The sequence below is a fragment of the Xiphophorus maculatus genome, chromosome 13, assembly GCF_002775205.1.
Source record: "Xiphophorus maculatus strain JP 163 A chromosome 13, X_maculatus-5.0-male, whole genome shotgun sequence".
Taxonomy (NCBI): Eukaryota; Metazoa; Chordata; class Actinopteri; order Cyprinodontiformes; family Poeciliidae; genus Xiphophorus; species Xiphophorus maculatus.
In genome coordinates this window covers 3,429,381-3,457,373 of record NC_036455.1, presented here as the reverse complement: position 1 = coordinate 3,457,373, position 27,993 = coordinate 3,429,381, and the positions used below count along the sequence as shown (strand labels likewise).

The following is a 27,993-nucleotide window of genomic DNA, read 5'->3' as shown; positions in this document are numbered from 1 at the left end:
GGAACTAAAACTTTAGTTCGCAAGACAAAACTTTAGTGTCAATTTGAAAGCTAAACATTTCGTTTGAAACTCTGACATTGCATGTCACCATGACTAACACGGGGAAAATATGATAAACTTAAATGTTGCTGTCATGTTATTTTACCGTGTAACTTTACAAACAGCATTCATAAATATAACGCTTTAATTAGCAGATAATTTGCGTAAATAACGACCCTCAACATTAATTCCTCCTCATTAATATCAATATCAAGTTGTGAGTGAAGTGATAGGTTTCCATTTTAAAACCAATTCAATTGTGTTGAGTTATCCATTAAGTTTTTTTGTTCCTACTCACTCAGACATTTCGCATGTAGACGGTGCAACATAAGAGCACTTAGTGGGACTCTCCTCTCAGGAGGGGAGGGAGGCCACTTCCACCGGAGGGAGGAAGAGGATGGAGGAGGGGGAGGAAGAGGGTTGAGTGGACGCGGCTGTGACAAAAAGCCGATTACAGAAGGCCACTGAGTCCTCTGTGGCAATTTGCATCCATCCTCTCCTGGTCATTCGAGAGGAAAACACATCCGCGGACCAAGTTTGCGGTTTTTCACGGAGCAGGATTCATTCACCAGCAAAACATTTTACAACTTTTCTAGTTTTTTTATGTATAACTTTGAGGCTTTCACTTTTGAGTGTTGTAGTTTTTTTTTAACTTGGACACAAAATACTAAATGGAAGTTTTAATAAACAATTAGATCTCGAGACAGGTTACAGAAAAACTTTAAACTTTTTTTTTTCAGTTTTAAGAAACAGAAATGACCAGCCCTTCTAGGAGCATAGACGATCAGAGAGGAACCGGAGAAAGTCCGGCTCACAAAGCGGAGACCTCCCGGTACCGCAGCTGGAGCAGCCTGCGCTTCTCCAGATGGAGGAGCAGCTCCCAGAGGACGACTCCTCCGAGCACCCCCTCTCCAAAGACCGAGAAGAGAAGCGACATTTCCCGGACTCTCTTCACTCTGGTCAAGACCCACAATGACGACTACACGGCAGACCCGGACGGCAGCCTGGACATGGGCGCAGAGGCCGAGGTCGGCCTGGATGACCTGCTGCAGGATCAGTCCACGTACTTCCAGAAGCAGTTCGGCTCCATGCTGCAGCCCGGCGTCAACAAGTTCTCACTGCGCATGTTCGGCAGCCACAAGGGGGTCGCAGCAGAGCAGGAAAGGGTCAAGAGCTTTGGGGTGTGGATCATCCACCCCTACAGTGATTTCAGGTAATCTTCAGTTTGGGTGGCCATGGAGGTCCTGATTCAAAATAGAAAAATTATTTAAGTTCCTGGCGGAGGGGGAAAAATCTGTGTTGTTTAGAGGGGCAGCCTTATGGAAAATCTACGACGGCATACTGTATGTTAGGGTCATTATTGATTAAAGTAAAAGTACATTTCCGCCTAAAACACTCACAAATTTGTAACCTAAGGAATTTTCTAGGAAAAACAAAGACATTTATGAGTTTGAAACATTGAAAATTACAAGGAATAAAACGTACTTTTTTTTTTAGATTTCTCTACGAAATTTTCTAGTAAGGAAAAGAAGATTTATGAGTTTCAAAAGACGAAAATCTGCTAGAAAAACACAGAATTTTTCAGATTAATCTCAGAAGTTTTCTAGTGAAACAAGGACATTTCTGAGTTTCAGTTTTCAAAATTTTTTCAACTATTTCAGAAAAAAGTTTTCTTGAAAATATCTGGTGGATTTTCTTGCAAATTAGCAATTTTTCTAACTCAAAAATTTTAAACTTTTTCTCTCAAAAATTTATGAAATTAAACAATTAAATTTTTAAGTTCTTTTCTTGCATATTTTTAGCTTTTCAAACTTAGAAATGCCCTTCCCTTGTTTTTTCTAGAGTATTTCAGAGATTTTTTTGGTGAAAATTTACACCTTTTTTCCATCTACAATGGGTCTGATACATTCTTGTAAAAATAGACATTTTAAGGTTTACATCATGTTGTAATGTTATTTCTTCATCCAAAACATACCTGGAGTGCTGTCTTGATTCTTTCATGCACGTTTGAGAAATCCTTTAATCTCCATGGCAACCATTCAGCTGTGCTAAACACCTGGGTGGACTTAGCTCCTCCACAGAGCTGCATTTCCCTATGCCTCCCCCACTCAGCTCCTTCGGACTAGCCAGCAGCAATTAGCAAACACCTGGTGAAATTGTGTATCTGCAGAGCTCATTAAACGAGCCACTTCTCAGTGTAACGCTGGTAAAAAAAAACGTTGTTACAGTGATAATAGAGGAGCCATGTTGTGATGATTTCCTGAAGGTGGAGATTCAGAAAGAGACAGAAGCTCAATTTGTTAAATTACAAAGTGAAATTTCTTTTAAGTTATTTTTCATATATACCAATTTGTTTTTATAACAACTGAAGGTTTGATTGTGTTATAAGTTATTCTATGTGGCTGGAAAATATATTGTAATGTCTTTTTACGGTCTCCAAATTTGCCATTGTGTCCATAAACCTCCCTTGAAAGCAGCAAACGCAGCCAAACAAACAGATTGTGAGGTCCAGTTCTCCAAGGACATCAGCTGATGTCATGGTTTGCAACACATGATAAGGCGATGAAGGGATTTCAATAATGATACAGTATTTAGGGCAAGATCAACTGGATTAATCATGCAACTCTAACGTGACTCAATATTTTCCAGTTCATACAACTCTCTTTCTTGACCCTCACCTTTTAACAGAACATTTGACCTTCGTTTACTCGTGTTCAGCCTCAGTTTGGGACGGTTTTGTTGAATCGCCACGCTTTTGGAGCACACCATCTTAATGGTGACCCCAGAGCAGCCTCGGCGTGAGGTCATAAACGATACCCGGCATCAGATTTGAACAATTTTTAACCATCAGGCCTTTGCCAGACAGGGAGGATAAACCGGTGCACAGGGATTAATGCCCATAAGAATCCCTATAATTCCCATCTTGCTCTATTATGCAATAATACACAGACAGCTGAGGGGGAGATTACAGAGAGCCTGCTCTCCTTAGACCTTATGGTCCAGCTTCCTCTTTATAATGGACCAGTTGGAACCGCACCGCACCCGTTTACAGTTTAGGTTCACATGGGTTCCTCCAAAAGGAACCAAAAAGAGTTGGAAAGTTTGCAGACTGGCAAAAATATAAATACCTTTTGAACTTCTCCACATTTGATTCAAACTTCAGTGTATATTACCAACACAAAATGATGCATAATTGTTAAACAGAAGGGAAATAACATGTTTTTCAATTTAAAAAATAATCTGAAGTGTAGTTTGACTTCTTCCACTTTAAATCTGATTCCATAATTAAAGTCCATTGCAATTATTCATCTTAAGAAGTTCCCTTATTAGTAAATATAGTCCATTTGTGTGTAATTTAGTACAAATAATGAAGACGACAGACGCACCAGCAGAGAAGAATAGACGTTCACAGCTGTGCTAGGATATAAAATAATGCCTCAACCCCTAAATATCTCACAGAGCACAATTCATAATAATGTGTTTGAATGGCCTAATCAAAGTCCAGACCTGAAACAAACCAAGTCAGTGGCAAATTCAAAAACTGTTTACTATTACCTATTTTGCAAAGAAGAATATGCAAAAGTGGATAAGAAATATTTCAAAAGAGCTACAGAGAAAACAAATATAACCTGAATGCACACATTTTCTTTTCATTTAAAACATTTTTAAAACCACATTTAATTTTTTATTCTTGTTACAACCAAATACACTTGAAATAGGAGAAAACTAACATACAAGCAACTTTTCAGCAAGGGCGCTTGTTTGAAGTAAATAATTGCTTAATATTGATTAAAAAGTGCTAGTTTCACTGGGAGATTATTCCAATTATATATGGCAAAAATACCTTGTTCCACTGGTAGATTATTTTACGAATAACTAGTATTTTGTCATTAATATTAAGAAATTATAGACTTAAATCAAGCTCCTATATCTTGCCCACATTTTGCTTGTGAGTTAGTTTTGCCTTAAGAAGCTAGACCAAAAATAAGTAAGATTTTGTGTTTTTGTAGTGTAAAATTCTAATAAAATATATTGATATTTTAACTTATAATCTAACAAAATATGCATGCTCTTAATGCTGCGTATGACACATCAGTGCTGCATGTTTCTCAATATAAACCATTAATATCTGTTTTAAAAGCTTTTTCTGCCACTGAAACTACACTTGCACATTAATCGTGTATAAATGTGAACACCCGGCCGACGTGGGCAGCTGTAAAACCCTTCAGAGTCATCGGTGGAGTTATTAGCAGCAGGAAGTAGCCACTAATCTGCTGGAACATAAGTAGTCATGTAAACCAGCATGTTGACATGGAGGACACGACGACCAAAAGGGGATTGAAGGAGGAATGAACGGGAAGGAAAACAAAAATCTCAATTAACTCGTTCTTTATCTCCTCTTGGTCTGCTTTAAGAGGACAAATGCTGTAATCAAAATTAGTCCAGCTGATATTCAGTTATCGTCACAGAGTAATTGAAAGAGCGACAGAGAGCCAGAAAAGCAATCTGTGAGTGATGTAAACAATCTGTAAGGAAATCCAAACCGAGCCTTTGGTGCATAACGAGACACTGGAGACATATAGGCCAGTGGAATTGACATGAATAGAGAGTGAAGCCATAAGGTTCACTGCTCCACACAAATCACAAGGCGGACATTTCCACTGGGAGTGATACGCTCTTCTGTTCAATGCCTTGTTCAACATATACGGCAAGCAGTATTCATTTTTAATGGCAGGGGGTATTCTTGTGACAGAAACTATTCAGAGAATATTGAGATGGATGTCTTTCCCTGGTAATTAGTACAAACCATGATGCTATTATTTAAAATTAACAAGTTTAACAGATAAATTAAACTTTTTAAAAATTTGTTAATCATTTTCTTATTTTGTCTGTTTTTATATTTTTTTTCCTTACTTTGCTTCTATTTGCCTTCACTTTCTGCCAACACACTTATATACTCTAGAATGTATGTCCATTAATTAATGGTTCATTAGAGGTATTTCAGGAACATGTTGGGAAATGGTTCTTCAGAAAGTTCAACAAAGTGAGGAAATGTTACTCAAATAAGTTTACATTTGTAATCTGTTGTCATGGAATGAAGGAAATATGACACATGATGACGTTCTTGTATGTGAGACATGAAACCTTTTCAAAGACACAGTTCAGCCAACCAAGCAAATCGGAAAGGCAGGTCAGTTTTCCTAATTAGCTGCAGCTGCAGAATAACAATGACTTGATGCTTTGGATGAAGAATGACGGAGAGTTTATGAGGGTGTTTTTGTACATGGGATTTCCATATAAAAGAGTTTAGGTACAGAAATCTTTTGAGATTTATACCTTCATTAAAAAAAAACTCTATTTAAGGTAAACAAAGTTCTTTCATAATTAGTGTGAGAACCTGAAGATTAACCTAAACATCTACACAGTCTAGGTTTTGTAGGTAATCTCATCAGAGAACCACAGATCTAATCGATCTCTGTTGTTTTGTGCAGGTTTTACTGGGATATTGTGATGCTTCTTCTGATGATGGGTAATCTGATCATCCTGCCCTGGGGAATCACCTTCTTTGAAGACCAAAACACCATACCCTGGATTATCTTCAATTTCCTGTCTGACACGCTCTTCCTCATGGATCTGGTCTTTAACTTTCGTACCGGTATCCCGGGAGAGGACAGTCACATTATTCTGGACCCCAAAGAGATCCGCATGCACTACCTCCGCACCTGGTTCCTGGTAGACTTTGTTTCCTCCATCCCTGTTGATTACATTTTTCTAATCGTTGACCTGGAGTCCCGCCATGAGTCGTCTGATGTGTACAGGACGGCCCGTGCTCTGAGGATTGTGCGTTTCACCAAGATCCTCAGCCTGCTGCGTCTTCTCCGACTCTCACGTCTCATCCGATACATCCATCAGTGGGAAGAGGTAAAAGAATGGGACAGAAAGTAAAACTGCACCTTTGGTTTGTATTGTTTCCTCAGTTTTGAATGTCATCTTTTCAGCCACTCACTCAAGGAGCCTTGTCACCCTTTCGTTTCTTTATTTAACTGCATCATCTGAGTGATGCTTATCTCTTGTCTGGAGCAAAGGTATCAAACTCATTTTCATTTTGGGCCATATCAATGGCTGGTTTTCCAGAATGTATTGATAAAACCCATTACCAAAAGGTCATCTGGTAACTTGACCTTTCCTGTTTTATTCAGTTTCCTCTTGAGCGGTTGTACTAGTTTTCTCCTTTCACTCCATGCTGTTATTTTGTATTTTTAAGCAGTTATAAGGAATGGTGGCGAAACCTTATACTGCTGCTGCACAAGTTACTCAACAGGTTGTTGCTAAGTAACCAAAGAATGAGTGAGTTGCTAGGTAACCATAGAGTATGTCAGTCAGTTGATTCCACCAACTTTGCTTAGCTAGATGTGAGAGGTTGAGCGACTAAAGTCTGTCCTCTGCCTACATCCCCCAGAATGCTGTTCAGTTCTGAATCAGGTTCAGTGAAATTATTGAACATTTTATCTATTGATGTTGATCGTGTGTCTTTCCCAATATATAGTGTTATTGATCCCTTGCCCAGCCCTACTTAATCATAATCTGATGAGACTATAGTAGTTGGCAAGATGGTGAGCTACAAATCATTAATTCCATGGTCAGATCTAGAGGAGCAAAGCACATACAGCTTCAACTTCATAGGACATACAGGGCATTTCAGAGAAACGGGTGTGTAAGGATAAAAAATGACATTGACTTTGCTTGTTCACACAGCCCACCCACATTCCCCCAATGTTCCTGCCCATTTTCACGTCCACGTAGAGGGAAACCCACTGCTAATGATGACAAACCCAATTTGACTCAAACCGAACCAGACATTAAGTGGATAGAGTAACACTTGACAACGGAGAAGAGGTTAGCATACTGAACCACACCAACCCATGCTGTACTGGTTAGTGGAAATTAGGCAATTGACTGTCTTCAGTCTGCTGCCTCTCCTTTATTTACATTTTTCTGGTGTACCTCAAGGATCAATCTTTGGACTTCTTTTTATTTGCCTGAACCTTCTTCTGTTTGAGTCTATTTTACAATGAGCAGAAAACAGATGCTCTTGTGTTCAGATCTAACCGACTGTACTTTAAGCTATCAGTGACCCATTTGGGTGTTTCTGCACTCACCTCTGCCAGTCTTCACTATCATAAAATTCACTGTATACCGGACTTAGTCATCCCTCACAATCATGTTTACAATAAGAAGAAAGTGTGGTTTCTGCCTGGAGCTGGCACATTCCAACATACAGCTCAGTTTCTCTCATCATACTTGTCTGTCCTGTTGTACCGCCCCAAGAACGGGGGCGTGTTTAGTGGCAAAATTTTGTAAAAGTTGTCTTAGTATGTCAGACAGGCAACTTTGCCTTCAGTTTTTAAATTGATTTCCATTTCTTGGTGTCTTTCAACACTGAATAAGCTGTTTTGTTATTATTTTCTCAATACACTTTGTGTTCTAATCTGTTAATGTTATTTCTCCCTTTTATCTCACATTTACACTTTGTGATTTATATATCTTGTTTTTGAAACATTTTCTATTATAGCACTTGGATATCTTGGAGGCTTTAAATAAACTGAACTGGAACTTATTTAACTTCTCCTGTTACAGATTTTCCACATGACTTATGACTTGGCCAGTGCTGTGGTGCGTATAGTCAACTTGATTGGTATGATGCTGCTGCTGTGTCACTGGGATGGCTGTCTGACCTTCATGGTTCCTATGCTGCAAGACTTTCCTCCAGACTGTTGGGTATCTAAAAACAACATGGTGGTGAGTCCAGGCTCTGCCCAAACGTCTAACCTCAAAGGAAAAATTCAATAATTGAATATCTATAACAGAAATGCAATCACAGCTAAATGAAATCTTCTTCTCTTCAGAACGCCACCTGGCATATACAATACTCCTACGCCCTGTTCATGGCCATGAGTCACATGTTATGTATAGGATACGGCGCTCACCCTCCAGAGGGCATGACCGATGTTTGGCTCACCATGATCAGCATGGTTGTTGGGGCTACCTGCTATGCCATGTTCCTGGGTCACGCAACTAACCTGGTCCAATCTTTGGATGCATCCCATCGCCAGTATCAGGAGAAGGTAATTATATCTGATAAGACCCTAAATGTTACCTATTATGTTTTCTTGAACAGGTTAGGGTAGGTCTATGGGCTTTACAAAACATTTTTATCATTTTTTTGCACATAGTCAGTCTTAGATTATGAGATTTTAGTCTGCTCAAGACTGACTATTTTGAGTTCGTCTCAGAATGAGGTGTTTTATTGGCTCTTGTCACTTTAAATCCAAATTATACAACCATCTCTGAACATTATACAGACATACTTTCTGAATGGTAAGTCATCAATAAAACATTTGTCTTTTTCAGTGTTTTATTGTTTCAGCGGTAAAATCTGCTGACCGAACATTCTGGAGCTCAGCTTGCGTTGCTAGGTGACGGGCTGCGCTTTGCAGTGATCGCTAGGTAACGACTCAGTGCCCGTTGATTGTTTGTCACTTAACAACCGCCAGTTTTTAGAAACAGCTAATTTTCCAGACCCGAAAAAACGACACGTTCTTTCTAAGCATTTCTATGAGCAGTTAAAGAATATGTAAAAAACGTGCAAAAATATAAATTTAGCATAATAGGTCTCTTGTAAAGGTTTAAGACTAAAACCTTTTGGCTACACACTCAAATGTTTAGTGGATAATATGTTCCAGGAGAGTCACGTGGACGCTAATGTGCCTCTGGCTTTGAGTTTTAATATCACAGTCATGTTTCAGATCAGAGGCTTGCTTACTTCTTCAAACTTTGCTCAGAGAGACAGCGCTACATATAACATGTTTACTATCTAATGGATTTTCACTGTGACCTTTCACTGGGGGATTTTCACATGATAAAACCGAGCAGATGATGACAAATGGCAGCACCTCTACTGACAGCAGACAGTGATCACAAATGAGTTTGTAATCCACTTAGAATGGGAGACAAAAAATACCACACAAAACAAATGGAATAATTTTAATTACAGTGATGCAATTCAGCAAACACATGGCAGGAAACAGGACTCACAACACCTGACATAAGCGCCACAGAACTTTGACTCCATCCTCATGAAGGTCGAGTCACAATGTATTTTATGTGATTTTGCAGTACAAGCAAGTGGAGCAGTATATGTCGTTTCATAAATTGCCAGCCGATGTGCGGCAGAGGATTCATGATTACTATGAGCACCGATTCCAAGGCAAGATGTTTGATGAAGACAGTATACTGGGAGAACTCAGCGACCCACTGAAGGAGGTGGGTTATTCTTCAGACATGTGACTTTGATTGTTCTTTCTTTTAATTCCAAGAGTTATTAATGAGAGTAGATTATTGTTAAAATTTAAGGTGCAGACAGAGTGTTTGCAAGTGCCATTAGTTTAAGTGACATAATTATTGTATGATTGCCACAATGTTTATGTAATACTTCATATAAAATTCACCCAAGTACAGTAAATTAGCAGAACTTGACTGAAAGCTGGGGAGGGAACTTAGCTATTTCATTCAGGTGTGTTGAGCCAGAATCAAATCTTAAAGTTGCAGAACAACGACCCTTGAAGACTGGAGTTTAACACTTTAAATGAGTTACTAGTCATACATTTTATCAACAGTCTTCAACATGCACAGCAGAAAACTAAAAATGTGTTTTCCACTTAGTTAATTTCTGTCCATTTTTTCTCTGTTATGCAGGAGATTGTCAGCTATAACTGCCGTGGACTTGTCGCCAACATGCCGCTCTTTGCCAACACCGACCCTCACTTTGTCACCGTGATCCTGACCAAGCTGCGCTTTGAAGTTTTCCAGCCGGGAGACTATGTAATACGAGAGGGAACGCTGGGTCGGAAAATGTATTTCATCCAGCATGGCACCGTCACGATTATCCCGCGTGGCAGTAAGGAGTTAATGCTCAGTGATGGAGCCTACTTTGGAGGTAAATACAGTGGAGTATTAAAACTCTATTCAGCTACTTATCAAATCTATGAGAATCTTCATTATTTAGATTATTGCTGCCCTTCTTCTATAAAATCAACCACCGAACCCTTGGTTGTAACTTCTCTACATTTTCCAACTAATCTCTACTATTTCTTCTGAATTTCTAATGGGAAATTTAATTTTTCGTCATTGACTTGATGTCATTTAGAAGAAAAAACAGAAATTTATGAAATATTACACTCTGCAAAAGCAATGACGATAATGTGCAAGTTGCTTGATTATAATTATACTGTAAATAAGTTTTGCAGTGTAGTTTTTTTTTTATCTTGCACTGTGAAAAAAAACCCCTAAATCTTACCATTAATTTTTCTTGAGCAAACAAGAAAAAATCACTTGAAATAAGACAAAACTAACTTACAAATAGCATTTCTGCAAGATATAGGAGCTTGTTTTAAGTAAATTATTTCTTAATATAAATAACAAGTACTAGTTCCACTGGCATATTATTTCACTTATTACAAGACATTTTTCCAATACTATAAGTAAAATAATCAGCCTGCTGAACTAGTACATTTTAAAGTCAATATTAAGGTATTACGGACTCAAAACCGGCTCCAATATCTTGTTGAAAAGTTACTTCAAGTGCACTAAAATATTTGGACTAGAAACTAGACCAAAAATATTTAGAAAGATTTTGTGTTTTTTCAGCGTGTGTCAAGTTTTTCTTCTACCTTTATGACTAAACCGATTATTTTTCTTGGTTCAGAGATCTGCCTACTAACTCAGGGCCGACGGACGGCCAGCGTGAGGGCCGACACTTACTGTCGCCTTTATTCGCTGAGCGTGGACGACTTCAACGAAGTCCTGGAGGAGCATCCTCTGATGAGGCGGGCGTTTGAGAGCGTGGCTGTGGAGCGACTGGATCGAGTTTCACGTAGATCCAGTTATCAGCCTCCAACAACTGAGTCTGAGTGAAATAAGAAGAAAGAGAAAGAGACTCCAGACAGACAGATAAAGCACTTTTCAACAGAGCTCAAGAAAATAAAAAATACAGATGTTATTAAATGCTGCATCACTTGATTGAAACTATTGCACGTTCATTAATTAGAATTTGTCACTTGAATATTAAAATCCAACATAATGTTTACTTGGATTTTATTAATGTTCGCAAACTGAATAAACCTTTGTCATTGCTTTTTCTCTTTTTTTTTCTGTATGAATAGATCCACATGTTTTTTTTAACGAGTTATAGACTGTAAGCCATATAAATCAGGCGTTGAAGCAGAAACACATCCAAAAATCCACTGGACCTCAAGGACTGGATTTCTGTTTGCCCAGCACTGGGAAGGGAGCACCAGATGGTGCTGCATCATAAAGCTTTCTGATTCAAATGATCCCTAAGATCTGTATGTTGTGTCACATGGAGGTTAATACCGATGGGCGATAAGCTCCAGTGATGTAATAACTCAACTGTGACCGCAGCTGCAGGTGGTGGTGAACTTTTACATCACCCTATTTTTCTCATTTGTCATTGTCAGGATTTATAGTTACACTGGGTTTCAAAGAATAATGTATTTTTAAATGATCAGACGCGCAAAAAATAAATAAATGAATAAAACTCTCAGTACGTTATTACTTTATCAGATTGAATCACTTGAATTCTGCTGATATATGATTCCTGTCCAGCACTTTTCACCAGGAAGAGAGGCAAAGACAGGCGGAGAAAAGGTAAAACTGAGTTTGTTTGCATTTCTTCATCAACTGCCTCTTGTTTTACATGCTTAAGATCCTGCTAATAAAGTTTGTTTATAAAGTGTTTTGGTCAAAACAGGTCTTTAGTAGAGTAGTGATAATATTTTAAATTGTATAAAATTCAAATTTGAGGGACAAATTGCTTTGCATGTTTGCAAAGCTGTAATTAGACCTTTTCTGACTGGGTTTCTGCCAAAATATTTATATTTTGCTTGCACTGATTATGCAGAGTAAATATGAATATTTCTGACACCGAGACATAATAATGAGTTTTCCAAAGCAGCTGTCATAGAATGACAAAGAATATTAGATTATACTTGTATACATTGCATTGATTTTTTTAATTTAAAGAATCATTTATTTACATTTCCAAAACACTCTCTATATTTATATTTATGTCCATCTGAAACCTTTGTGTGTTGTGCAAAGACTGTAAGCACTGAAAGAAAATATTGCTGAATATTCCAGAAATATTATTTAAGTAATGTCAAGAAAATCCGAGCTCATCCCACTTCCCCATGCTGGAGATTTTAGTTTAACAGTAATAATAAATAAAGTTATCTTTAAAATGAATCACTCAAGTGACATCAGGGCCCAGCAGTAGACTTAAGTGTCAATAAAGTTAGTTTAACAGTAATAATAAATAAAGTTATCTTTAAAATGAATCACTCAAGTGACATCTAGGCCCAACAGTAGACTTAAGTGTCAATAAAATAAATCTAGTTGTGTGTGTTGTTTTTGTCTCATGCAAACTTTGCTTTAATTCTACTTTTTTCTATCTAATCATAAGAAATCATAGTCAGTCAGAAAGAGTCATTAAACAGGAAAAGCAGGTTTCCTGGAAAAAGAGGAAGTAAGTTCCAGCCTGCAGATTTATAAAAAATAGCTGAGACTATTCCTTATTTTAAATCATGAAAGTTTAAAGAATGAAATCTAAACATTTTGGTAATTTGATAAGATTCAAAGTAAAATACTTATATTAATATTGGTTTACTTGTAATAATATTTACACGAACATTTGTGGGAACAGTTACAAGAAAAACAAGTAACTGTAACTTTGGCATCAAATAATTAGAATCATGTATTATTCTTGGTTTCTTTTCAGAAAAACATCTGTAATAACTCACATTAAGATTATAATAAGTATAATTAATAAGTTATGGTTATAAAATCATAAATGAATGATAAATCAGAGAAGCTGAAGAAAATAAATGTGATATAAGTTATGGTTATAAAATTATAAATGAATGCTAAATCAAAGAAGCTAAAGAAAATAAATGTGATATAAATGTGATTTTGACATTGAACTTGAAATGGTGTAAAAGGTGTAACTGCAATTAAACATCACTGATATGTTGGAGGTAGAGAGTAGGTGAAAGGTGAAAGGCAAGGAACTAACAGGAGAGCAGAGATGATCAACGCCTTATTTAGAGAGTAGGTGAAAGGTTGTGCAGGCAATGGACATAGGAGGTTGAGCAACCCTGAGACATTAGCACAGACATCAGGAAATGTCTGTAAGACAGTGATGGATATGAGATCATCTGTCTAAGCAGTCAGAAACCCTATAAAAGGTGAGTGCAAAAGAGGAACCGTTCGTTGGATCCTCCGGGCAGCTTCGAGCCAAGAGATGGACAAAGAACTCTGCAGCTGAAGAAGAGCCGGGGCCACGGAGCCGAAGACTGTCCGGCCATGGGGACCAACCCGTCAGCCCCACAACCTGTGGCTTCAAATCGCACTTCTCTCATCGGCTGGGTTCAGACCCCAAAGACAAAGATGAAGACAAAGGCAAAGACAAAGAAGAAGAACTGGTGCCTTCCTTCCTGCCAGCACCAAGTCCTGTGTGACCTCACCATCCATGCGGAGAGGAGGCTCATCAGACCTACAGAGATTCCTGCCTTCGCTGATCAACGTCTTCCTCCTGCTGCAACACCTTCTTCATCATCAGACCTGCGGAGATCCTGGCCTTCATCGATCGGCGTCTTCCTCCTGCTGCAACACCTTCTTCATCATCAGACCTGCGGAGATCCTGGCCTTCATCGATCGGCGTCTTCCTCCTGCTGCAGCACCTTCTTCGTCGTCGTGCCAGGTCTGGGGTTCGAGGCGCCAGGCTCCGTCCGTCTCTCTCAAAGGTTCCCTTTTTTTAGTTTTCAGTGTCAGCAGTAGGGAAAGACAGACTAGATGATTGATTTTACTTATTTGATTATTTCTGCTACTGAATTAAGCTGTACTGACCCTTGCAAAAATGCCTTACTAATAAAATATTTAGCATAAAGAAAATCTAAAAGATGTTGTGGACATTCAGTTAATGAGTCACCTTAAAGTTCTTTGATGGTTGTAAAATAGCTGTGATGTTTGATTCTGGAGAGGAAAAAGTTTAAAATGTTTTTAAGTTGCTGGTAGCCCAAATTTAAAACGTCATCCTTGGGACTCGCCCGAGTCACTAAAACCTACCTGGTTCAATAACAAATGCAAGTTGTAAAATAAGAGAACGAGCGACCGTTAACAGGTGTGCTCTGTGAAACTAGTTGGCTGTAGGCTGCTCAGTCTGGCTAATTCACAGAGGGAAGAAGGGTGAGACACCTGGATGTAGGCCGTTAAAAATCAGGTGAATCGTTTCTCGAAACCAGCTTAAACAGAGTTTACTTCAGTTCTGGACAGGGTAAATCCCGGCAGATTTAGGAAACTCAATTAACCCGTTAGATGGAGAGCTGGTAGCACATCTCCCCTCTCAGAAGAGGAAGTACGAGAGTGAGAGAGTAGAGACAGAAAGGAGGGGGGGGGGTGTTGCGCAACAACAAGTGGCGCCCAACGTGGGGCACGACTAACGAAGTAGGAGGGCCCTATGCCAAGTCAGTGAAAACAGATGTGAGACTCTGAATAGCTCACTTGGGTTACTAACTCTTAGGGAAAAGAGTTAGTGGTGACTGATAAGGCCATCAGTCACAACCCTCGCAGTAACTGTATAGCGTACAGGTGAGGGAAAGCTTCTACTGAGGATAGAATGACCGGATCCAGACAGTGAAGCTAGTAGCCAACATAGTCTAGACCCATCCCTGCTCAAGAGCGCAAAGAGAGGCTTTGGGGGATAGACAACTCGAACCGACGGAGAGACGGAGTGATGGATGATCACTTCGAGGAGGAAAATCTGGGGAAGAAACCGGAGGAAGCCGGCCGTCCAGATCGTTTGGAAAAGGAGGAGACCTCAACAGAACTGCATCAACTTTCTGCACAGCTACCCAGGGCACCCAGGACAGCGGATGGAAGGTTTGTTCATCAAGAGCACAGTCCCATGGGGTTCAGTCTGCATGGATGTAGCAGAACCAATGGGGACAACAGGAAAGAGAGGTGAGAAGTACCTCTTGGTGCTGATGAACACAGTGACAACTGCTAGAAGAGCAGGTCTTCCCCTGCAGAGGAACTCCGTTCACGTCACAGAAAGCAGGGAGGCGAAGACACTTCTCCTTTTTGCTCAGAGAAGAAAAAGGGAAGTTGCAGCTCAAAGTGTCACTGAAAACAGGGCAGAGAGTTTGGATTAAAGCTCAAGATCGGCCTGCAGCTACGGTGATCAAGCTGAGATTCAACGCCCAAGATTTTGTAAAGTGAGTACTGAACTTCAACACAGTACTACTGATGAAGAAAGGGGTCCATGAGGAAGCAGTGCTCAAGCCAGTTCTTAGCTACAGCGAACCAGAACATTACGAGACGATGGCCAGAGAATCAAGCACCATGCCATCCTACAGTAGACTGGCCACTATTACAGGAAGGTTGCCGTTCAAAGAACAACTTCAAGGCTTTGGACTGGGAGGGCCGTGAAGAAATTGGACTATGCTAAAGAAGAACTCCTGTCACAACCTGATGGATTAAAATGGCAAAGGATCATGATTACGGATAAAGTGTCATGATGCTTATGCTTTTTGCTTTGCTCTGCTGAACAGTCAGAATTTTTTTTTTTTTTTTGAGGCCTTCTGTCTCAGCCCATCTTCCCTTCCCTAAAGAATCATCCCACATCCTGAAGAACCGACAGTTCATCCAGCGAAAGTTCCTGTAGAAGAATCAGAACGATCCAAGTTTTCTTCGACATTCATCACCTCATGGGGGAAATCAAAACTCCAAGGAGGGGGTGTCAAGAGAAGTGGAGTTTTGATGACTACACTGAGCCCTCTGTGACAACTGAGGATGAAGAATCTGCATCTTCACATCCCAGACGAACCTCTTCTCTTTCCAGGGGATGAGGACGGCGAACTGCAGGAGGGTGATGGACTCCCAGCATGTGAAAGGTCTGACCTCGTGGAGGGGGTGTCAAGAAAATCCGAGCTCATCCCACTTCCCCATGCTGGAGATTTTAGTTTAACAGTAATAATAAATAAAGTTATCTTTAAAATGAATCACTCAAGTGACATCAGGGCCCAGCAGTAGACTTAAGTGTCAATAAAGTTAGTTTAACAGTAATAATAAATAAAGTTATCTTTAAAATGAATCACTCAAGTGACATCTAGGCCCAACAGTAGACTTAAGTGTCAATAAAATAAATCTAGTTGTGTGTGTTGTTTTTGTCTCATGCAAACTTTGCTTTAATTCTACTTTTTTCTATCTAATCATAAGAAATCATAGTCAGTCAGAAAGAGTCATTAAACAGGAAAAGCAGGTTTCCTGGAAAAAGAGGAAGTAAGTTCCAGCCTGCAGATTTATAAAAAATAGCTGAGACTATTCCTTATTTTAAATCATGAAAGTTTAAAGAATGAAATCTAAACATTTTGGTAATTTGATAAGATTCAAAGTAAAATACTTATATTAATATTGGTTTACTTGTAATAATATTTACACGAACATTTGTGGGAACAGTTACAAGAAAAACAAGTAACTGTAACTTTGGCATCAAATAATTAGAATCATGTATTATTCTTGGTTTCTTTTCAGAAAAACATCTGTAATAACTCACATTAAGATTATAATAAGTATAATTAATAAGTTATGGTTATAAAATCATAAATGAATGATAAATCAGAGAAGCTGAAGAAAATAAATGTGATATAAGTTATGGTTATAAAATTATAAATGAATGCTAAATCAAAGAAGCTAAAGAAAATAAATGTGATATAAATGTGATTTTGACATTGAACTTGAAATGGTGTAAAAGGTGTAACTGCAATTAAACATCACTGATATGTTGGAGGTAGAGAGTAGGTGAAAGGTGAAAGGCAAGGAACTAACAGGAGAGCAGAGATGATCAACGCCTTATTTAGAGAGTAGGTGAAAGGTTGTGCAGGCAATGGACATAGGAGGTTGAGCAACCCTGAGACATTAGCACAGACATCAGGAAATGTCTGTAAGACAGTGATGGATATGAGATCATCTGTCTAAGCAGTCAGAAACCCTATAAAAGGTGAGTGCAAAAGAGGAACCGTTCGTTGGATCCTCCGGGCAGCTTCGAGCCAAGAGATGGACAAAGAACTCTGCAGCTGAAGAAGAGCCGGGGCCACGGAGCCGAAGACTGTCCGGCCATGGGGACCAACCCGTCAGCCCCACAACCTGTGGCTTCAAATCGCACTTCTCTCATCGGCTGGGTTCAGACCCCAAAGACAAAGATGAAGACAAAGGCAAAGACAAAGAAGAAGAACTGGTGCCTTCCTTCCTGCCAGCACCAAGTCCTGTGTGACCTCACCATCCATGCGGAGAGGAGGCTCATCAGACCTACAGAGATTCCTGCCTTCGCTGATCAACGTCTTCCTCCTGCTGCAACACCTTCTTCATCATCAGACCTGCGGAGATCCTGGCCTTCATCGATCGGCGTCTTCCTCCTGCTGCAACACCTTCTTCATCATCAGACCTGCGGAGATCCTGGCCTTCATCGATCGGCGTCTTCCTCCTGCTGCAGCACCTTCTTCGTCGTCGTGCCAGGTCTGGGGTTCGAGGCGCCAGGCTCCGTCCGTCTCTCTCAAAGGTTCCCTTTTTTTAGTTTTCAGTGTCAGCAGTAGGGAAAGACAGACTAGATGATTGATTTTACTTATTTGATTATTTCTGCTACTGAATTAAGCTGTACTGACCCTTGCAAAAATGCCTTACTAATAAAATATTTAGCATAAAGAAAATCTAAAAGATGTTGTGGACATTCAGTTAATGAGTCACCTTAAAGTTCTTTGATGGTTGTAAAATAGCTGTGATGTTTGATTCTGGAGAGGAAAAAGTTTAAAATGTTTTTAAGTTGCTGGTAGCCCAAATTTAAAACGTCATCCTTGGGACTCGCCCGAGTCACTAAAACCTACCTGGTTCAATAACAAATGCAAGTTGTAAAATAAGAGAACGAGCGACCGTTAACAGGTGTGCTCTGTGAAACTAGTTGGCTGTAGGCTGCTCAGTCTGGCTAATTCACAGAGGGAAGAAGGGTGAGACACCTGGATGTAGGCCGTTAAAAATCAGGTGAATCGTTTCTCGAAACCAGCTTAAACAGAGTTTACTTCAGTTCTGGACAGGGTAAATCCCGGCAGATTTAGGAAACTCAATTAACCCGTTAGATGGAGAGCTGGTAGCACATCTCCCCTCTCAGAAGAGGAAGTACGAGAGTGAGAGAGTAGAGACAGAAAGGAGGGGGGGGGTGTTGCGCAACAACAGTAAGAGTAGCAGTATTCATAATAATATTACTCAAGTAAAGCTAAAAAGTACTCTGTAGTATTTTTTTTTCAACTAAATGTAACTGAGTAAATGTAAATGTAATATATAATTGAGTCACAGCCTATTTCTATTCACATATAACACAACATAAGATTCACAAATTTAAAAATTCCATTCATTCTTATGAGTTAAAATATATTCCAGGCCCTATTAAATAACCTTACCAAACATGTTGTTTGGTAAGGTTACATATGCTCTGTAGGGTCAGATTAATGTTCTGAATTTTTTCTTCTTCCACCTCTGCGGCTCTGTTATTAACTATATCCGGGTCACTCGCTCTGCTTCCTGTAGAGCTGTGTTTCATAAACCGCTAACGTAGACAGAAGGTAAGTTAGGCGGATTGTTTTTGTTGGTTATTGTTGACTCTTGCTGCAGGTTAGATATCTGCCTCTGATAGATATACAGTGAATTAACCAGTTAGCGCTTATGTGTGTGAAATTAGCATGTAGCTCCGTGGGTCCGCTGCTTTAATTCCACTACAAGGTTAACCGCTATGCTAACTATAGTTAGCATGTCAGCACCGAGGTCAGTTTGATCAACACAATCCCTGTGTATTAATACCTTTTTTTGTTTAGTATATATATATGTAATTTTAATTGCAACAACTGAACTACTTTGATCACAATTTCTCTTCCCATTTTAGCTTACTTTGTACATCTGACGTAACAATACAAAGGCAATCTCTGAAATATCAAAATAAGTATAATTGTGGGATTATTCTTAAAAGTTACAGCCATGTTGTTTTTGTTTTTAAGTGTTTTTGTTTTTAAGGTTAACGTGATGTAACCATCGATAAGTGTCTTATTTTGGCACTTATTATTTTTGTGGATTTTACTTTGAGATTTTAATTACGACACAATATGCTTTTATTTAATTGAATAAAACAATTATCTGAGCTAAATAAAAAAGTATATTTTATGTATAATTTGTTTTCCGAGGTTCAAAATAATTTTTCAGTTTTAATTTTTTGTTTCAAAAAAATAAAAACATTGATTAAAATAGAGAAAAACAGCCCTCAATTGACTTAAAACGTTTCTTTTTAAAAAAAAAAAAAACACGGTCATAAATTTACTGAATTACAAATATATTTGATAACTCTGCACCAGTACAACATACTTAAATACACCAAAAGCTTCATAGGTTTGGTCAAATATGCAAAAGCAACAGAACTTGCTGCTTTTGTGGTATACTAGCCCAGTTTTTCCTAAATTTTTCCCAATATTTTGAAAAGGTCAACCACAAAGATTGCATATAAAGTGAGTGGTAAAGCCATCGAAGCCAAAAAAGAAACTTAGAAAGACATTCAAACAGCCTGGAGAACTACTGACAAAGACCAATTTAAAAGATTACAAGATAATTTTACATTTTGTAGATTTGCAACCTTGTCCAGGAGGTTCTGCAAGATAAGTTTGTTTACATTTAGTAATGGTTTGTGTACAAACAAGATGGGGCAATTATTGGATCCTAAATGTGTGATAACTACATATATCTTATAAATTTGTTGGATGTTTTATTTTAACTCTGTATTTTCACTAGCCACTAGAAGTACACTTCAATCCTCACGTTTCTGTTCTTGACATGAAGAGCTGTGTGTTATGGAAAATATTTGTCCAATAATAGCTTTTTTTTTCATTTTCAGATGAAAAAATGATTTCTATTTCTGTCTTCTTGAATTAAAATAACTTGAGAGCTCTGATGCTGAAGTTTTAAAGCTGCTGCTCTTTGTGTTTTCTGCTGGAAGGATGCTGTCCTTGTCTCGTTCGGTGGTGGGTGCTGTGGCCCGCGCTCCGGCTGCAATCAGCCAAGGAGGCGTGACCACTCTCTGTCGATTCAACAGCACTGCACAGGTACATTGTCTGTTTTTAATAGAACCGTTAAATAGTTTAACTTTCAAAAAGCACATACAAAAAAATTATGTTTTTCTTTAACCAGACTGCTCCAAAGAAAACTAAATTTGGCCCACTGGCAGACGAGGACAGAATTTTCACAAATCTTTATGGCCGTCATGACTGGAGGTAACATGACTTTTACTTTCTTGCTTAATCCAGAGTATCATAACATTAATTCAGCGCACTCTGGCAATCAAAATGATTTTAAGAATGGAATAATTTACAATATTTACGTGCTTTTCGCTTCCCGGTAGGCTAAACGGGGCACTGAAGCGTGGCGACTGGTACAAAACCAAGGAGATCCTTTTGAAGGGGGTCGACTGGATTCTCAATGAGATCAAGGTTTCTGGTCTGCGGGGGAGAGGCGGAGCCGGGTTCCCTACTGGCATGAAGTGGAGTTTCATGAACAAGCCTAGCGACGGCCGGTCAGTGCCGAGAGCCTGGCAGATTTACATCTGATCTCCTCATTATATTTTGTTTTAAAGCTTTCAATAATATAGAAATGGAGTCAAGAAACTAATTATTATATTAGTAATCTCCAGATTGGCACTGGGTTTGGATAGAAGTGGAAGAAGAAAAAAATATACATTACAGATAAATATTTGTTTCCTTTTTTAGTTATTGCTTATTCTGATGATTATTTTGATATAAGCATTTTGCAGATGTTTCTAAGCCTTTTGTCATACGGTATTAGAAATGCATTAAAATGCAAACAAACAAGATACTTCAATTCCTTTTTTTAAATGAGAAAATAAACATTTTATTGCCTATAATGCAATAGCATAACATCCCCTCAGTGCATGCTGGATGATTTGTAGCAAATGATGCATCTGCAGCTAAAAGTGTTTCTAACATCAACATGTGAAAAGCTCAACTCTTTTTGCTTGAATTAAAGTAAGTACAGTGAATGAGCTGTTGATTATTTTTTTTGGATTAACTGATTAACAACTAGATAGTAAAAGGAGTTTTTTTTTTTTTTTTTTTTTTTTTTACAGCATTTGAACCAGGTGAAGCTAAAACAATGCCACTTACACAGTTTTGAGTAGAACAAAACTGTTTACAGAAAGTTTTTTTAAATTTTTTATCTTTAATGCAAAATGTATGGTATATATTTTTGTACAGTTTTGGCTTAATTACTGTTCATAGTGTGTTGTCCTCTCAGCAAAATTGCCTTTTTTGTGTAACATGAGATTAATTGATTACAAAATTAGTTGATAATTTTAATAATCAATTAAATCATGATTTATCTGCTTAATCGTTTCGATCTTGTTCAAGACTTTATTCACAGTTCCATTGTCTAAATGTTAGGTTCAGCTTTCTTCCCTTAAATACAGATAGAAATATTTTTTAAAATTCCACTTGTATTTAGTAGTGAACCAATCATTGATTTCCTCAATAGCTGAAATGAAAACAAAGAATTTTATAAATGTTTGTCAGTTAGTTAATCTATTAACTTCTCCTCTGGATAGGTCGGTTCTTCTGCTCACAGTCTTGTTGTTGCTCTTACTGTTCAGTTTTATCCGATGGGAAACTGGTTCTACTTTCCATAATTGCTGCTGCTTTTCCTACATGACTTGACCCAGTTTTGTGTCTGTATTTTAGGCCGAAGTATCTGGTGGTGAATGCAGACGAAGGAGAGCCTGGAACCTGCAAGGACAGAGAGATCATGAGGCACGACCCGCACAAGCTGGTGGAGGGCTGCCTGATCGCAGGCCGGGCCATGGGGGCTCGTGCTGCTTACATCTACATCAGAGGAGAGTTTTACAACGAGTCGTCCAACCTGCAGGTGAACGTGTGCACATCGACGGCGTGGCAGTTTATTAAACAGCTGTTGTGTAATGCAGAAAGCATTAATTTAAAAAATGTGTATAAAACTACACCTATTAGTGTTAAACTTTCTAAATAATGAATAGTCAAAATTTTAAAAGGAAAGTGGCAAAAGGACATACAAACATTTCAGTATTGACATAATTTACATATACAGCTGTGGGGGAAAAAAAATAACCACTGGACTGAACCCCATTGAAAACCTCCTGGTTATTCCACCAAGTATTGATTTCTGAACTGAGTTAAAACATTAGTTTTGTTGTTTCTTAATGAGTATGAGCTTGTTTTCTTTGCATAATTTGAGATCTGAAAGCACTGCCTCGTTTAGTTATTTCTCATTTTCTGCAAATACATACAAAATTTTTGCTTCGAATTTCAGAGACATGTTGTCGGTAGCTCATAGAATAAAAGAACAATGTTCACTTTACTCAAACATAAACCTATAAAGAGTAAAATCATTTTAAGTGGTTTCTTAATTTTTTCCCAGAGCTGTATGTAATTGATTCTTCACAAATGGCTGTCAATTACTTGTCGTCTTTTAAACAGATTTTCCCAGTTCCTACCTAATTTCAGAAATAAATATTTTTTTAGTGGTGGGACTTGATTAAAATTTTTGATTAATCACATTATTATTGAGAACTATTTATCGACAAAATAAGCAACATTTTTTAATCAAAGAAATATTTTTTTCTGCTAAATTATGGAACTCAACAACAAAGATAGTTATTGTTTTAATCTTTTTATTTAGGTCATTCATTCATTATTTAGCTTTCAAGTGTTTCATAAATCCAGGATCATTCATGTAACTTATTTAAAAAAAAAAAACTTCTTTAGAAACGCTGACATTAGCATTCCTGCTGCTACCTACATGTTTTGCATTAAAACAGTATTTAGGCTTGAATAGCTTCAACTCTTTTTAGTAAACAACAGTCATATATTCCAGCATCCCATTAGATCATTCTTTGAAGCAAAAAACAATTTTTTAAAAACTTTAAATTTTTTTTATTTGGCTTTTTGTTGTATGTATTCTATCCTGTTTGCAGGTTCATATTGACTGATTTTATACTGAGTACTGTCCTTTATTGGGATAGGGAAAGGATAAAAAATTGGAAACGTAAAAAAAAAAGTACTTTAATTTTTTAAAGTCAATTTTAAAAAAATTACTCTTCAGTGTGGCAAGGAAAGCCACTTTGTTGTTCATCGCTGTTGTTTGTAGCTGCGATTGTGCGTCAGATTTACAGGCGCACTGGAAACGTGAATACAAAAACAGAAAACAATTTTAATTAAATTAAACATTTTTAACACGTTAAAATCTTTGCAATAAATGAATCAGAATTAACCCATCTTTCTCTTTCAGGTGGCCATCAATGAGGCGTATGCTGCTGGGCTGATTGGAAAGAACGCCTGCGGCTCTGGTTACGACTTCGATGTGTTTGTGATGCGTGGCGCCGGTGCGTACATCTGTGGAGAAGAAACCGCCCTCATAGAGTCCCTGGAGGGAAAACAGGGGAAGCCGCGTCTCAAGCCTCCATTCCCTGCAGATGTTGGTGAGTTCAGGCAGCGCATAACATCCGTACGTCCCAGTGGGTTCCTCCTGGCAACTCGAGTGTTTTCTCCTCTTGTTGAAGGTGTGTTTGGTTGCCCGACGACTGTCGCCAATGTGGAGACGGTGTCTGTGGCGCCCACCATCTGTCGCCGTGGAGGGTCGTGGTTTGTGAGCTTCGGCAGGGAGAGAAACTCTGGTACAAAACTGTTCAACATCTCGGGTCATGTGAACCACCCCTGCACTGTGGAGGAGGAGATGTCCGTCCCTCTGAAAGAGCTCATCGAGAGACACGCAGGTATGCATCAACATGGTGGCTTTCATTTTTAAATCTGGGTGAAAACATCCATATGTGTTTCCTGCATGGTTTTTAAACATCCGGAAAAGTCTGCCATTTGATTTCAGCACGTTAAAGGTCTGACTCTGGAAAAAATAAAGGTTTTATTCCTTTAATTACACTGTCTAAATGTTAGCCTTCCTTCAGGCCTTTCTAGGTGTTGCTGTCTCTTGTATCATTCCCTTCACTTTTGTACTGCTGCAACTAATGATTTTAGTAATTGATTACTCTTTTGATTATTCTAACGATAAATCTAATTTTAAAAAATTAGGACATTTGCTTTTTTTGTGTCCTCCTTTAATGTGTTCCGCATCCTTTCATTGCTTTTGTCTTTCCATCCTTTTATCCTTCCTTTTTTTTTACTTGCCCCGTTTTTGCTTTCCTCTTTCATTCCTTCCTTCCTTCTTTCCTTGTATCATTCCTTTCTTCCTTGTTCCGTGCCTTCTTTCTGTTTCCTCTGTTGTTTCTTCCTTCATTCAGTCTATTTGCAGCCTCCATATTTAAAATGGTGGTGAACCTCAATATTTTCTATTTTTTGTTGAACATAATTTTCAAATATCATAATTTACCAAAGTAAAAGTAGAGCTATGAAAACATATTTTTACTCAAGTAAAAATAAAAAAATAGAGATTACTAAAGTAAGAGTAAAAAAGTACTGAGTAATTTATCAAAACATTAATCATTTAACATTTAAAAATTACATCAATTGGACCAAAATCTAAAGTTGTGTGGATATTTTGGTATTGTAAGAACCGAAATGAAAGTAATTCATGTAAACAAAATAATTTTAAAACAACAATTTTCCAAAATTTTCAATATAAAACATTAATTAAAAACTGCAGGTGTGTGTCTTTGTCTGGTGAATTTGTGGTTAAAACAAACCAAACCAACATTTTACTTACGAAAGAGTAGCGATACTTCATAATAAAATAAATCAAGTTAAAGTAAAACGTACAGTGTTGTAAAAATACTTCTAAAAGTACCTATTTTCCAAAATGTTACTCAAGTAAACTGAGTAAGTGTAACTAGTTACTACCCAAATCTGCTGAAAACTCCAAAAAAGTGTTTTGGGTTTTTTTATATTAAAAACAGGGATGAGTCTTTCCTATATGTGCGTTTTTAAATCTATTTCTTTTGAAGTGTAATTAAGTAGGAAGGTCACGAAGAGATGACCTAAATCCATCTGCCATGTCCTCCTTCAGTACAAGGGTCACAAAGCCAAAGATTAGGACGGCTTAACATAAGCGACTACATTTTTTTTTTTATTCCTAACTTAATTGAAAGCAACATCTGTGCGGTAGGTGGCGTTCGCGGAGGCTGGGATAACCTGCTGGCTGTAATCCCTGGAGGATCCTCAACTCCCCTCATCCCCAAGAACGTCTGTGAAGAGGTGCTAATGGATTTCGACGGCCTCATTCAAGCCCAGACCGGCCTCGGCACGGCCGCTCTAATCGTCATGGACAAATCTGTGAGTCCGCCACCTCTGCAGAGCGACCAGACGCCGGTATCATTGGTCATTGGTTGATTAGTGTTGCTTTTGCAGACTGACATCATCAGAGCCATCGCCCGACTGATTGAGTTCTACAAACATGAGAGTTGTGGCCAGTGCACACCATGCAGGGAGGGTAAATGCTTCTCATTAAGTTTTTTTTTTGAAGGATTTATTTTCATAAACAATAAAATAAAATGTTTTGTTTTGGATGCTCTGGTTGATTTCTGTAGGAGTGGACTGGATGAATAAGATGATGTGGCGTTTTGTCCGCGGCGACGCGCGGCCGGCGGAGATCGATATGATCTGGGAGCTCAGCAAGCAGATCGAGGGACACACCATCTGCGCGCTGGGTGACGGTGCAGCGTGGCCCGTACAGGTAAAGACATATCAGAGAAGAGAAATCATTCCAACACTCAGAGGTAAAACCCAGTCAGAGGTGGAACCCAGTTAGAGGTGGAACCCAGTCAGGGGTAAAACCCAGTTAGACGTGGCACCCAGTGAGAGGTGGCACCCAGTTAGAGGTGGAACCCAGTTAGAGGTGGAACCCAGTTAGACGTGGCACCCAGTGAGAGGTGGCACCCAGTTAGAGGTGGAACCCAGTCAGAGGTAAAACCCAGTCTTTTTTTACTTCAGTCCTTTACTTCCTTCCCTCCTTCCATCTTTCCTTTCTTCCTTCTTTATGTCTACATTTCTTCTTTTCTACCTTTCTTCCTTGTATGCTAACTACATTCCTTACTTTTCCCCTTTTTTCCTTTCCTTTTTTAGTTGTCCTTGGTCCTCCCTTCTTTTGTCTTACCTTGTTTCCTTTATTTCTTTCTTCCTCTTGTCTGTCCTACTTCAATTTCTTACTTTTGTTCTTTCTTCTTGTTTTTCCATTTTTCTTTTCTTGTATCCTTCCTTTTCTCTGCCCTTCTTCCTTTTTGTCTTTCTTCCTTTATTCCAGCTTAAGTTCGGTTCCTGTTTTTTCCAGTTTCCAGTTTACTGTAGAAAATCAATGCCATAAACTCATTGTGAACTTTTTTGCGTGTTATTAAAATAAGTTAAATCCAATTAAATAAGAGCTCTTAAAGGTTTAGTTTGTAAACATCTGGAATGGAAAGGTAAATGTGTGATTTATTTATTTTATTCTAAAACTAAATACTAAATACAGTACTAAAACTAAAGTACTGGACTTGTTATGGAGATGATATTTTGGGCTGACAGGCTCTTCCTGAAACTTGACCAATCCTGTTTGTAATTAACAGTTTGTGCCACTAGATGTCACTAGTTCCCTCCCACAGTAACAAAATAATGCATTTGATTTTTTTTCTACATTATGTTCTGTCATAATCTCCTCAGTTATGAAGTTATTTATCACTTTGACTTGATGGTGTATATTGAAGTGATATTGCGCATAAATAATCTCTTTTTTTGTGTGTTTTTAGGGATTAATCCGGCACTTCAGGCCTGTGATGGAAACCCGAATCGCTGAATACCAGCAGCAGCAGAAACAAGCTGTGGCTTAAATCTCGTTCTCAACTTTTTGATTTCTTTCTTCTGCCTCTAAACGCTCTTAACCTTATGTATGTGAGAAATATTTAAACTAAAGATGATATACTGTCTTTTCGCCTCATCAGGAAGCTTCGATTCACACTTCTGTCGTGTTCGGTGAAAATACCAATAAAGATCCATTACCTGAAACTATTGGTTGATTTTAAGAGTTGAATTGTTTGGATTTTTTTGTATTACTTTAGAATTTTAGTATGTGGAAAAGAAAATTGATGCCGAGATGCTAATATTTTTATTTCAGTCTTATGGACCAGATCTATCCACATGAAAATACTTTAAATATTGAAACCCATGCTAATAATTCACAAAAATGAAGGGTAGTAGGAGTTTCCAAGTAAAAAACGGTCTGATTTATAAAATAAATAGTTACTAAATTTGTAGGATATGTATTCTAGGTTCATACAAAATCTGTGAAAGAGTGGATTTAAAAGAAAATCTTTAAATTTGAAAAATACAAGCAGAACATTTTGGATCTTTAAAGATGGTTTGTGGGGGATTACTTTGATATTGACAGGAATCATCCAAATTGAAGGACTGCTAAAATTTAAATGTATTTAAGGCATACAGACATGAATCTAATTATAACCACTATATTAAGTTATTTTCTGTTTGATCAAAGATATTAGGTCTTTACCTTTGACATAGTTTTGAATCACAAAATTGATTTTCAGTGTTTCATTCAGAACTTGTCAGAGGAGCTGGTTCAATAAGATAGGAGCAGATGAAAGATATGGTTCTCATTTATTTAGATAGATTAGGAACTGCAAGTATACCTACCAGTGTGAGAGAAACGTAGTTTGTTAGGAACTATGGTGTCTTTAGGATAAGATGGTGCTGGAAGGGTAATTTTTCTACATTTAGTTGCAAAACAATCACAAACTTCAATGTATTTAAGAGG

The 27,993-nt window shown here is 38.1% G+C and overlaps 2 protein-coding genes across 4 annotated transcripts; both read left to right on the top strand.

The window, feature by feature from the left end:
• The first annotated feature begins 758 nt into the window (after positions 1 to 758).
• On the top strand, positions 759 to 11,620 carry LOC102222071 (potassium/sodium hyperpolarization-activated cyclic nucleotide-gated channel 2-like). The gene is made up of 7 exons (XM_005796521.2): positions 759 to 1,252; positions 5,532 to 5,961; positions 7,678 to 7,839; positions 7,947 to 8,165; positions 9,217 to 9,363; positions 9,796 to 10,036; positions 10,805 to 11,620. The coding sequence occupies exons 1-7, from the start codon at positions 795 to 797 to the stop codon at positions 11,011 to 11,013; spliced, it is 1,866 nt and encodes a 621-aa protein (XP_005796578.1). The 5' UTR covers positions 759 to 794; the 3' UTR covers positions 11,014 to 11,620.
• Positions 11,621 to 13,895: 2,275 nt separating this feature from the next.
• LOC102229571 (NADH dehydrogenase [ubiquinone] flavoprotein 1, mitochondrial) lies at positions 13,896 to 27,244 on the top strand. 3 transcript variants are annotated; one of them, XM_023345130.1, is made up of 11 exons: positions 13,896 to 13,919; positions 20,201 to 20,306; positions 20,392 to 20,474; positions 20,603 to 20,773; positions 21,951 to 22,134; positions 23,533 to 23,722; positions 23,804 to 24,016; positions 25,357 to 25,523; positions 25,599 to 25,680; positions 25,778 to 25,923; positions 26,972 to 27,244. In XM_023345130.1, exons 2-11 carry the CDS (start codon positions 20,202 to 20,204, stop codon positions 27,050 to 27,052), a joined length of 1,422 nt encoding a protein of 473 aa, XP_023200898.1. In that variant the 5' UTR covers positions 13,896 to 13,919; position 20,201; the 3' UTR covers positions 27,053 to 27,244. The 3 variants fall into 3 exon arrangements, with proteins under 3 accessions (XP_023200898.1, XP_005796524.1, XP_005796523.1); XM_005796467.2 differs by lacking the exon at positions 13,896 to 13,919 and adding an exon at positions 18,713 to 18,785; XM_005796466.2 differs by lacking the exon at positions 13,896 to 13,919 and adding an exon at positions 18,908 to 18,984.
• Positions 27,245 to 27,993: the final 749 nt, after the last annotated feature.

What these genes read in the sequence shown, in the direction of transcription:
- LOC102222071 (XM_005796521.2), top strand. Translation starts at nt 795, where the DNA reads ATGACCAGCCCTTCTAGGAGCATAGACGATCAGAGAGGAACCGGAGAA. An exon ending in TATCTAAAAACAACATGGTG is followed by an intron (nt 7,840 to 7,946) that starts GTGAGTCCAGGC and finishes TCTTCTCTTCAG; the next exon opens with AACGCCACCTGGCATATACA. An exon ending in TGATGGAGCCTACTTTGGAG is followed by an intron (nt 10,037 to 10,804) that starts GTAAATACAGTG and finishes TTCTTGGTTCAG; the next exon opens with AGATCTGCCTACTAACTCAG.
- LOC102229571 (XM_005796466.2), top strand. Translation starts at nt 18,953, where the DNA reads ATGCTAACTATAGTTAGCATGTCAGCACCGAG. An exon ending in ACGAGTCGTCCAACCTGCAG is followed by an intron (nt 22,135 to 23,532) that starts GTGAACGTGTGC and finishes TTTCTCTTTCAG; the next exon opens with GTGGCCATCAATGAGGCGTA. An exon ending in TAATCGTCATGGACAAATCT is followed by an intron (nt 25,524 to 25,598) that starts GTGAGTCCGCCA and finishes TTGCTTTTGCAG; the next exon opens with ACTGACATCATCAGAGCCAT.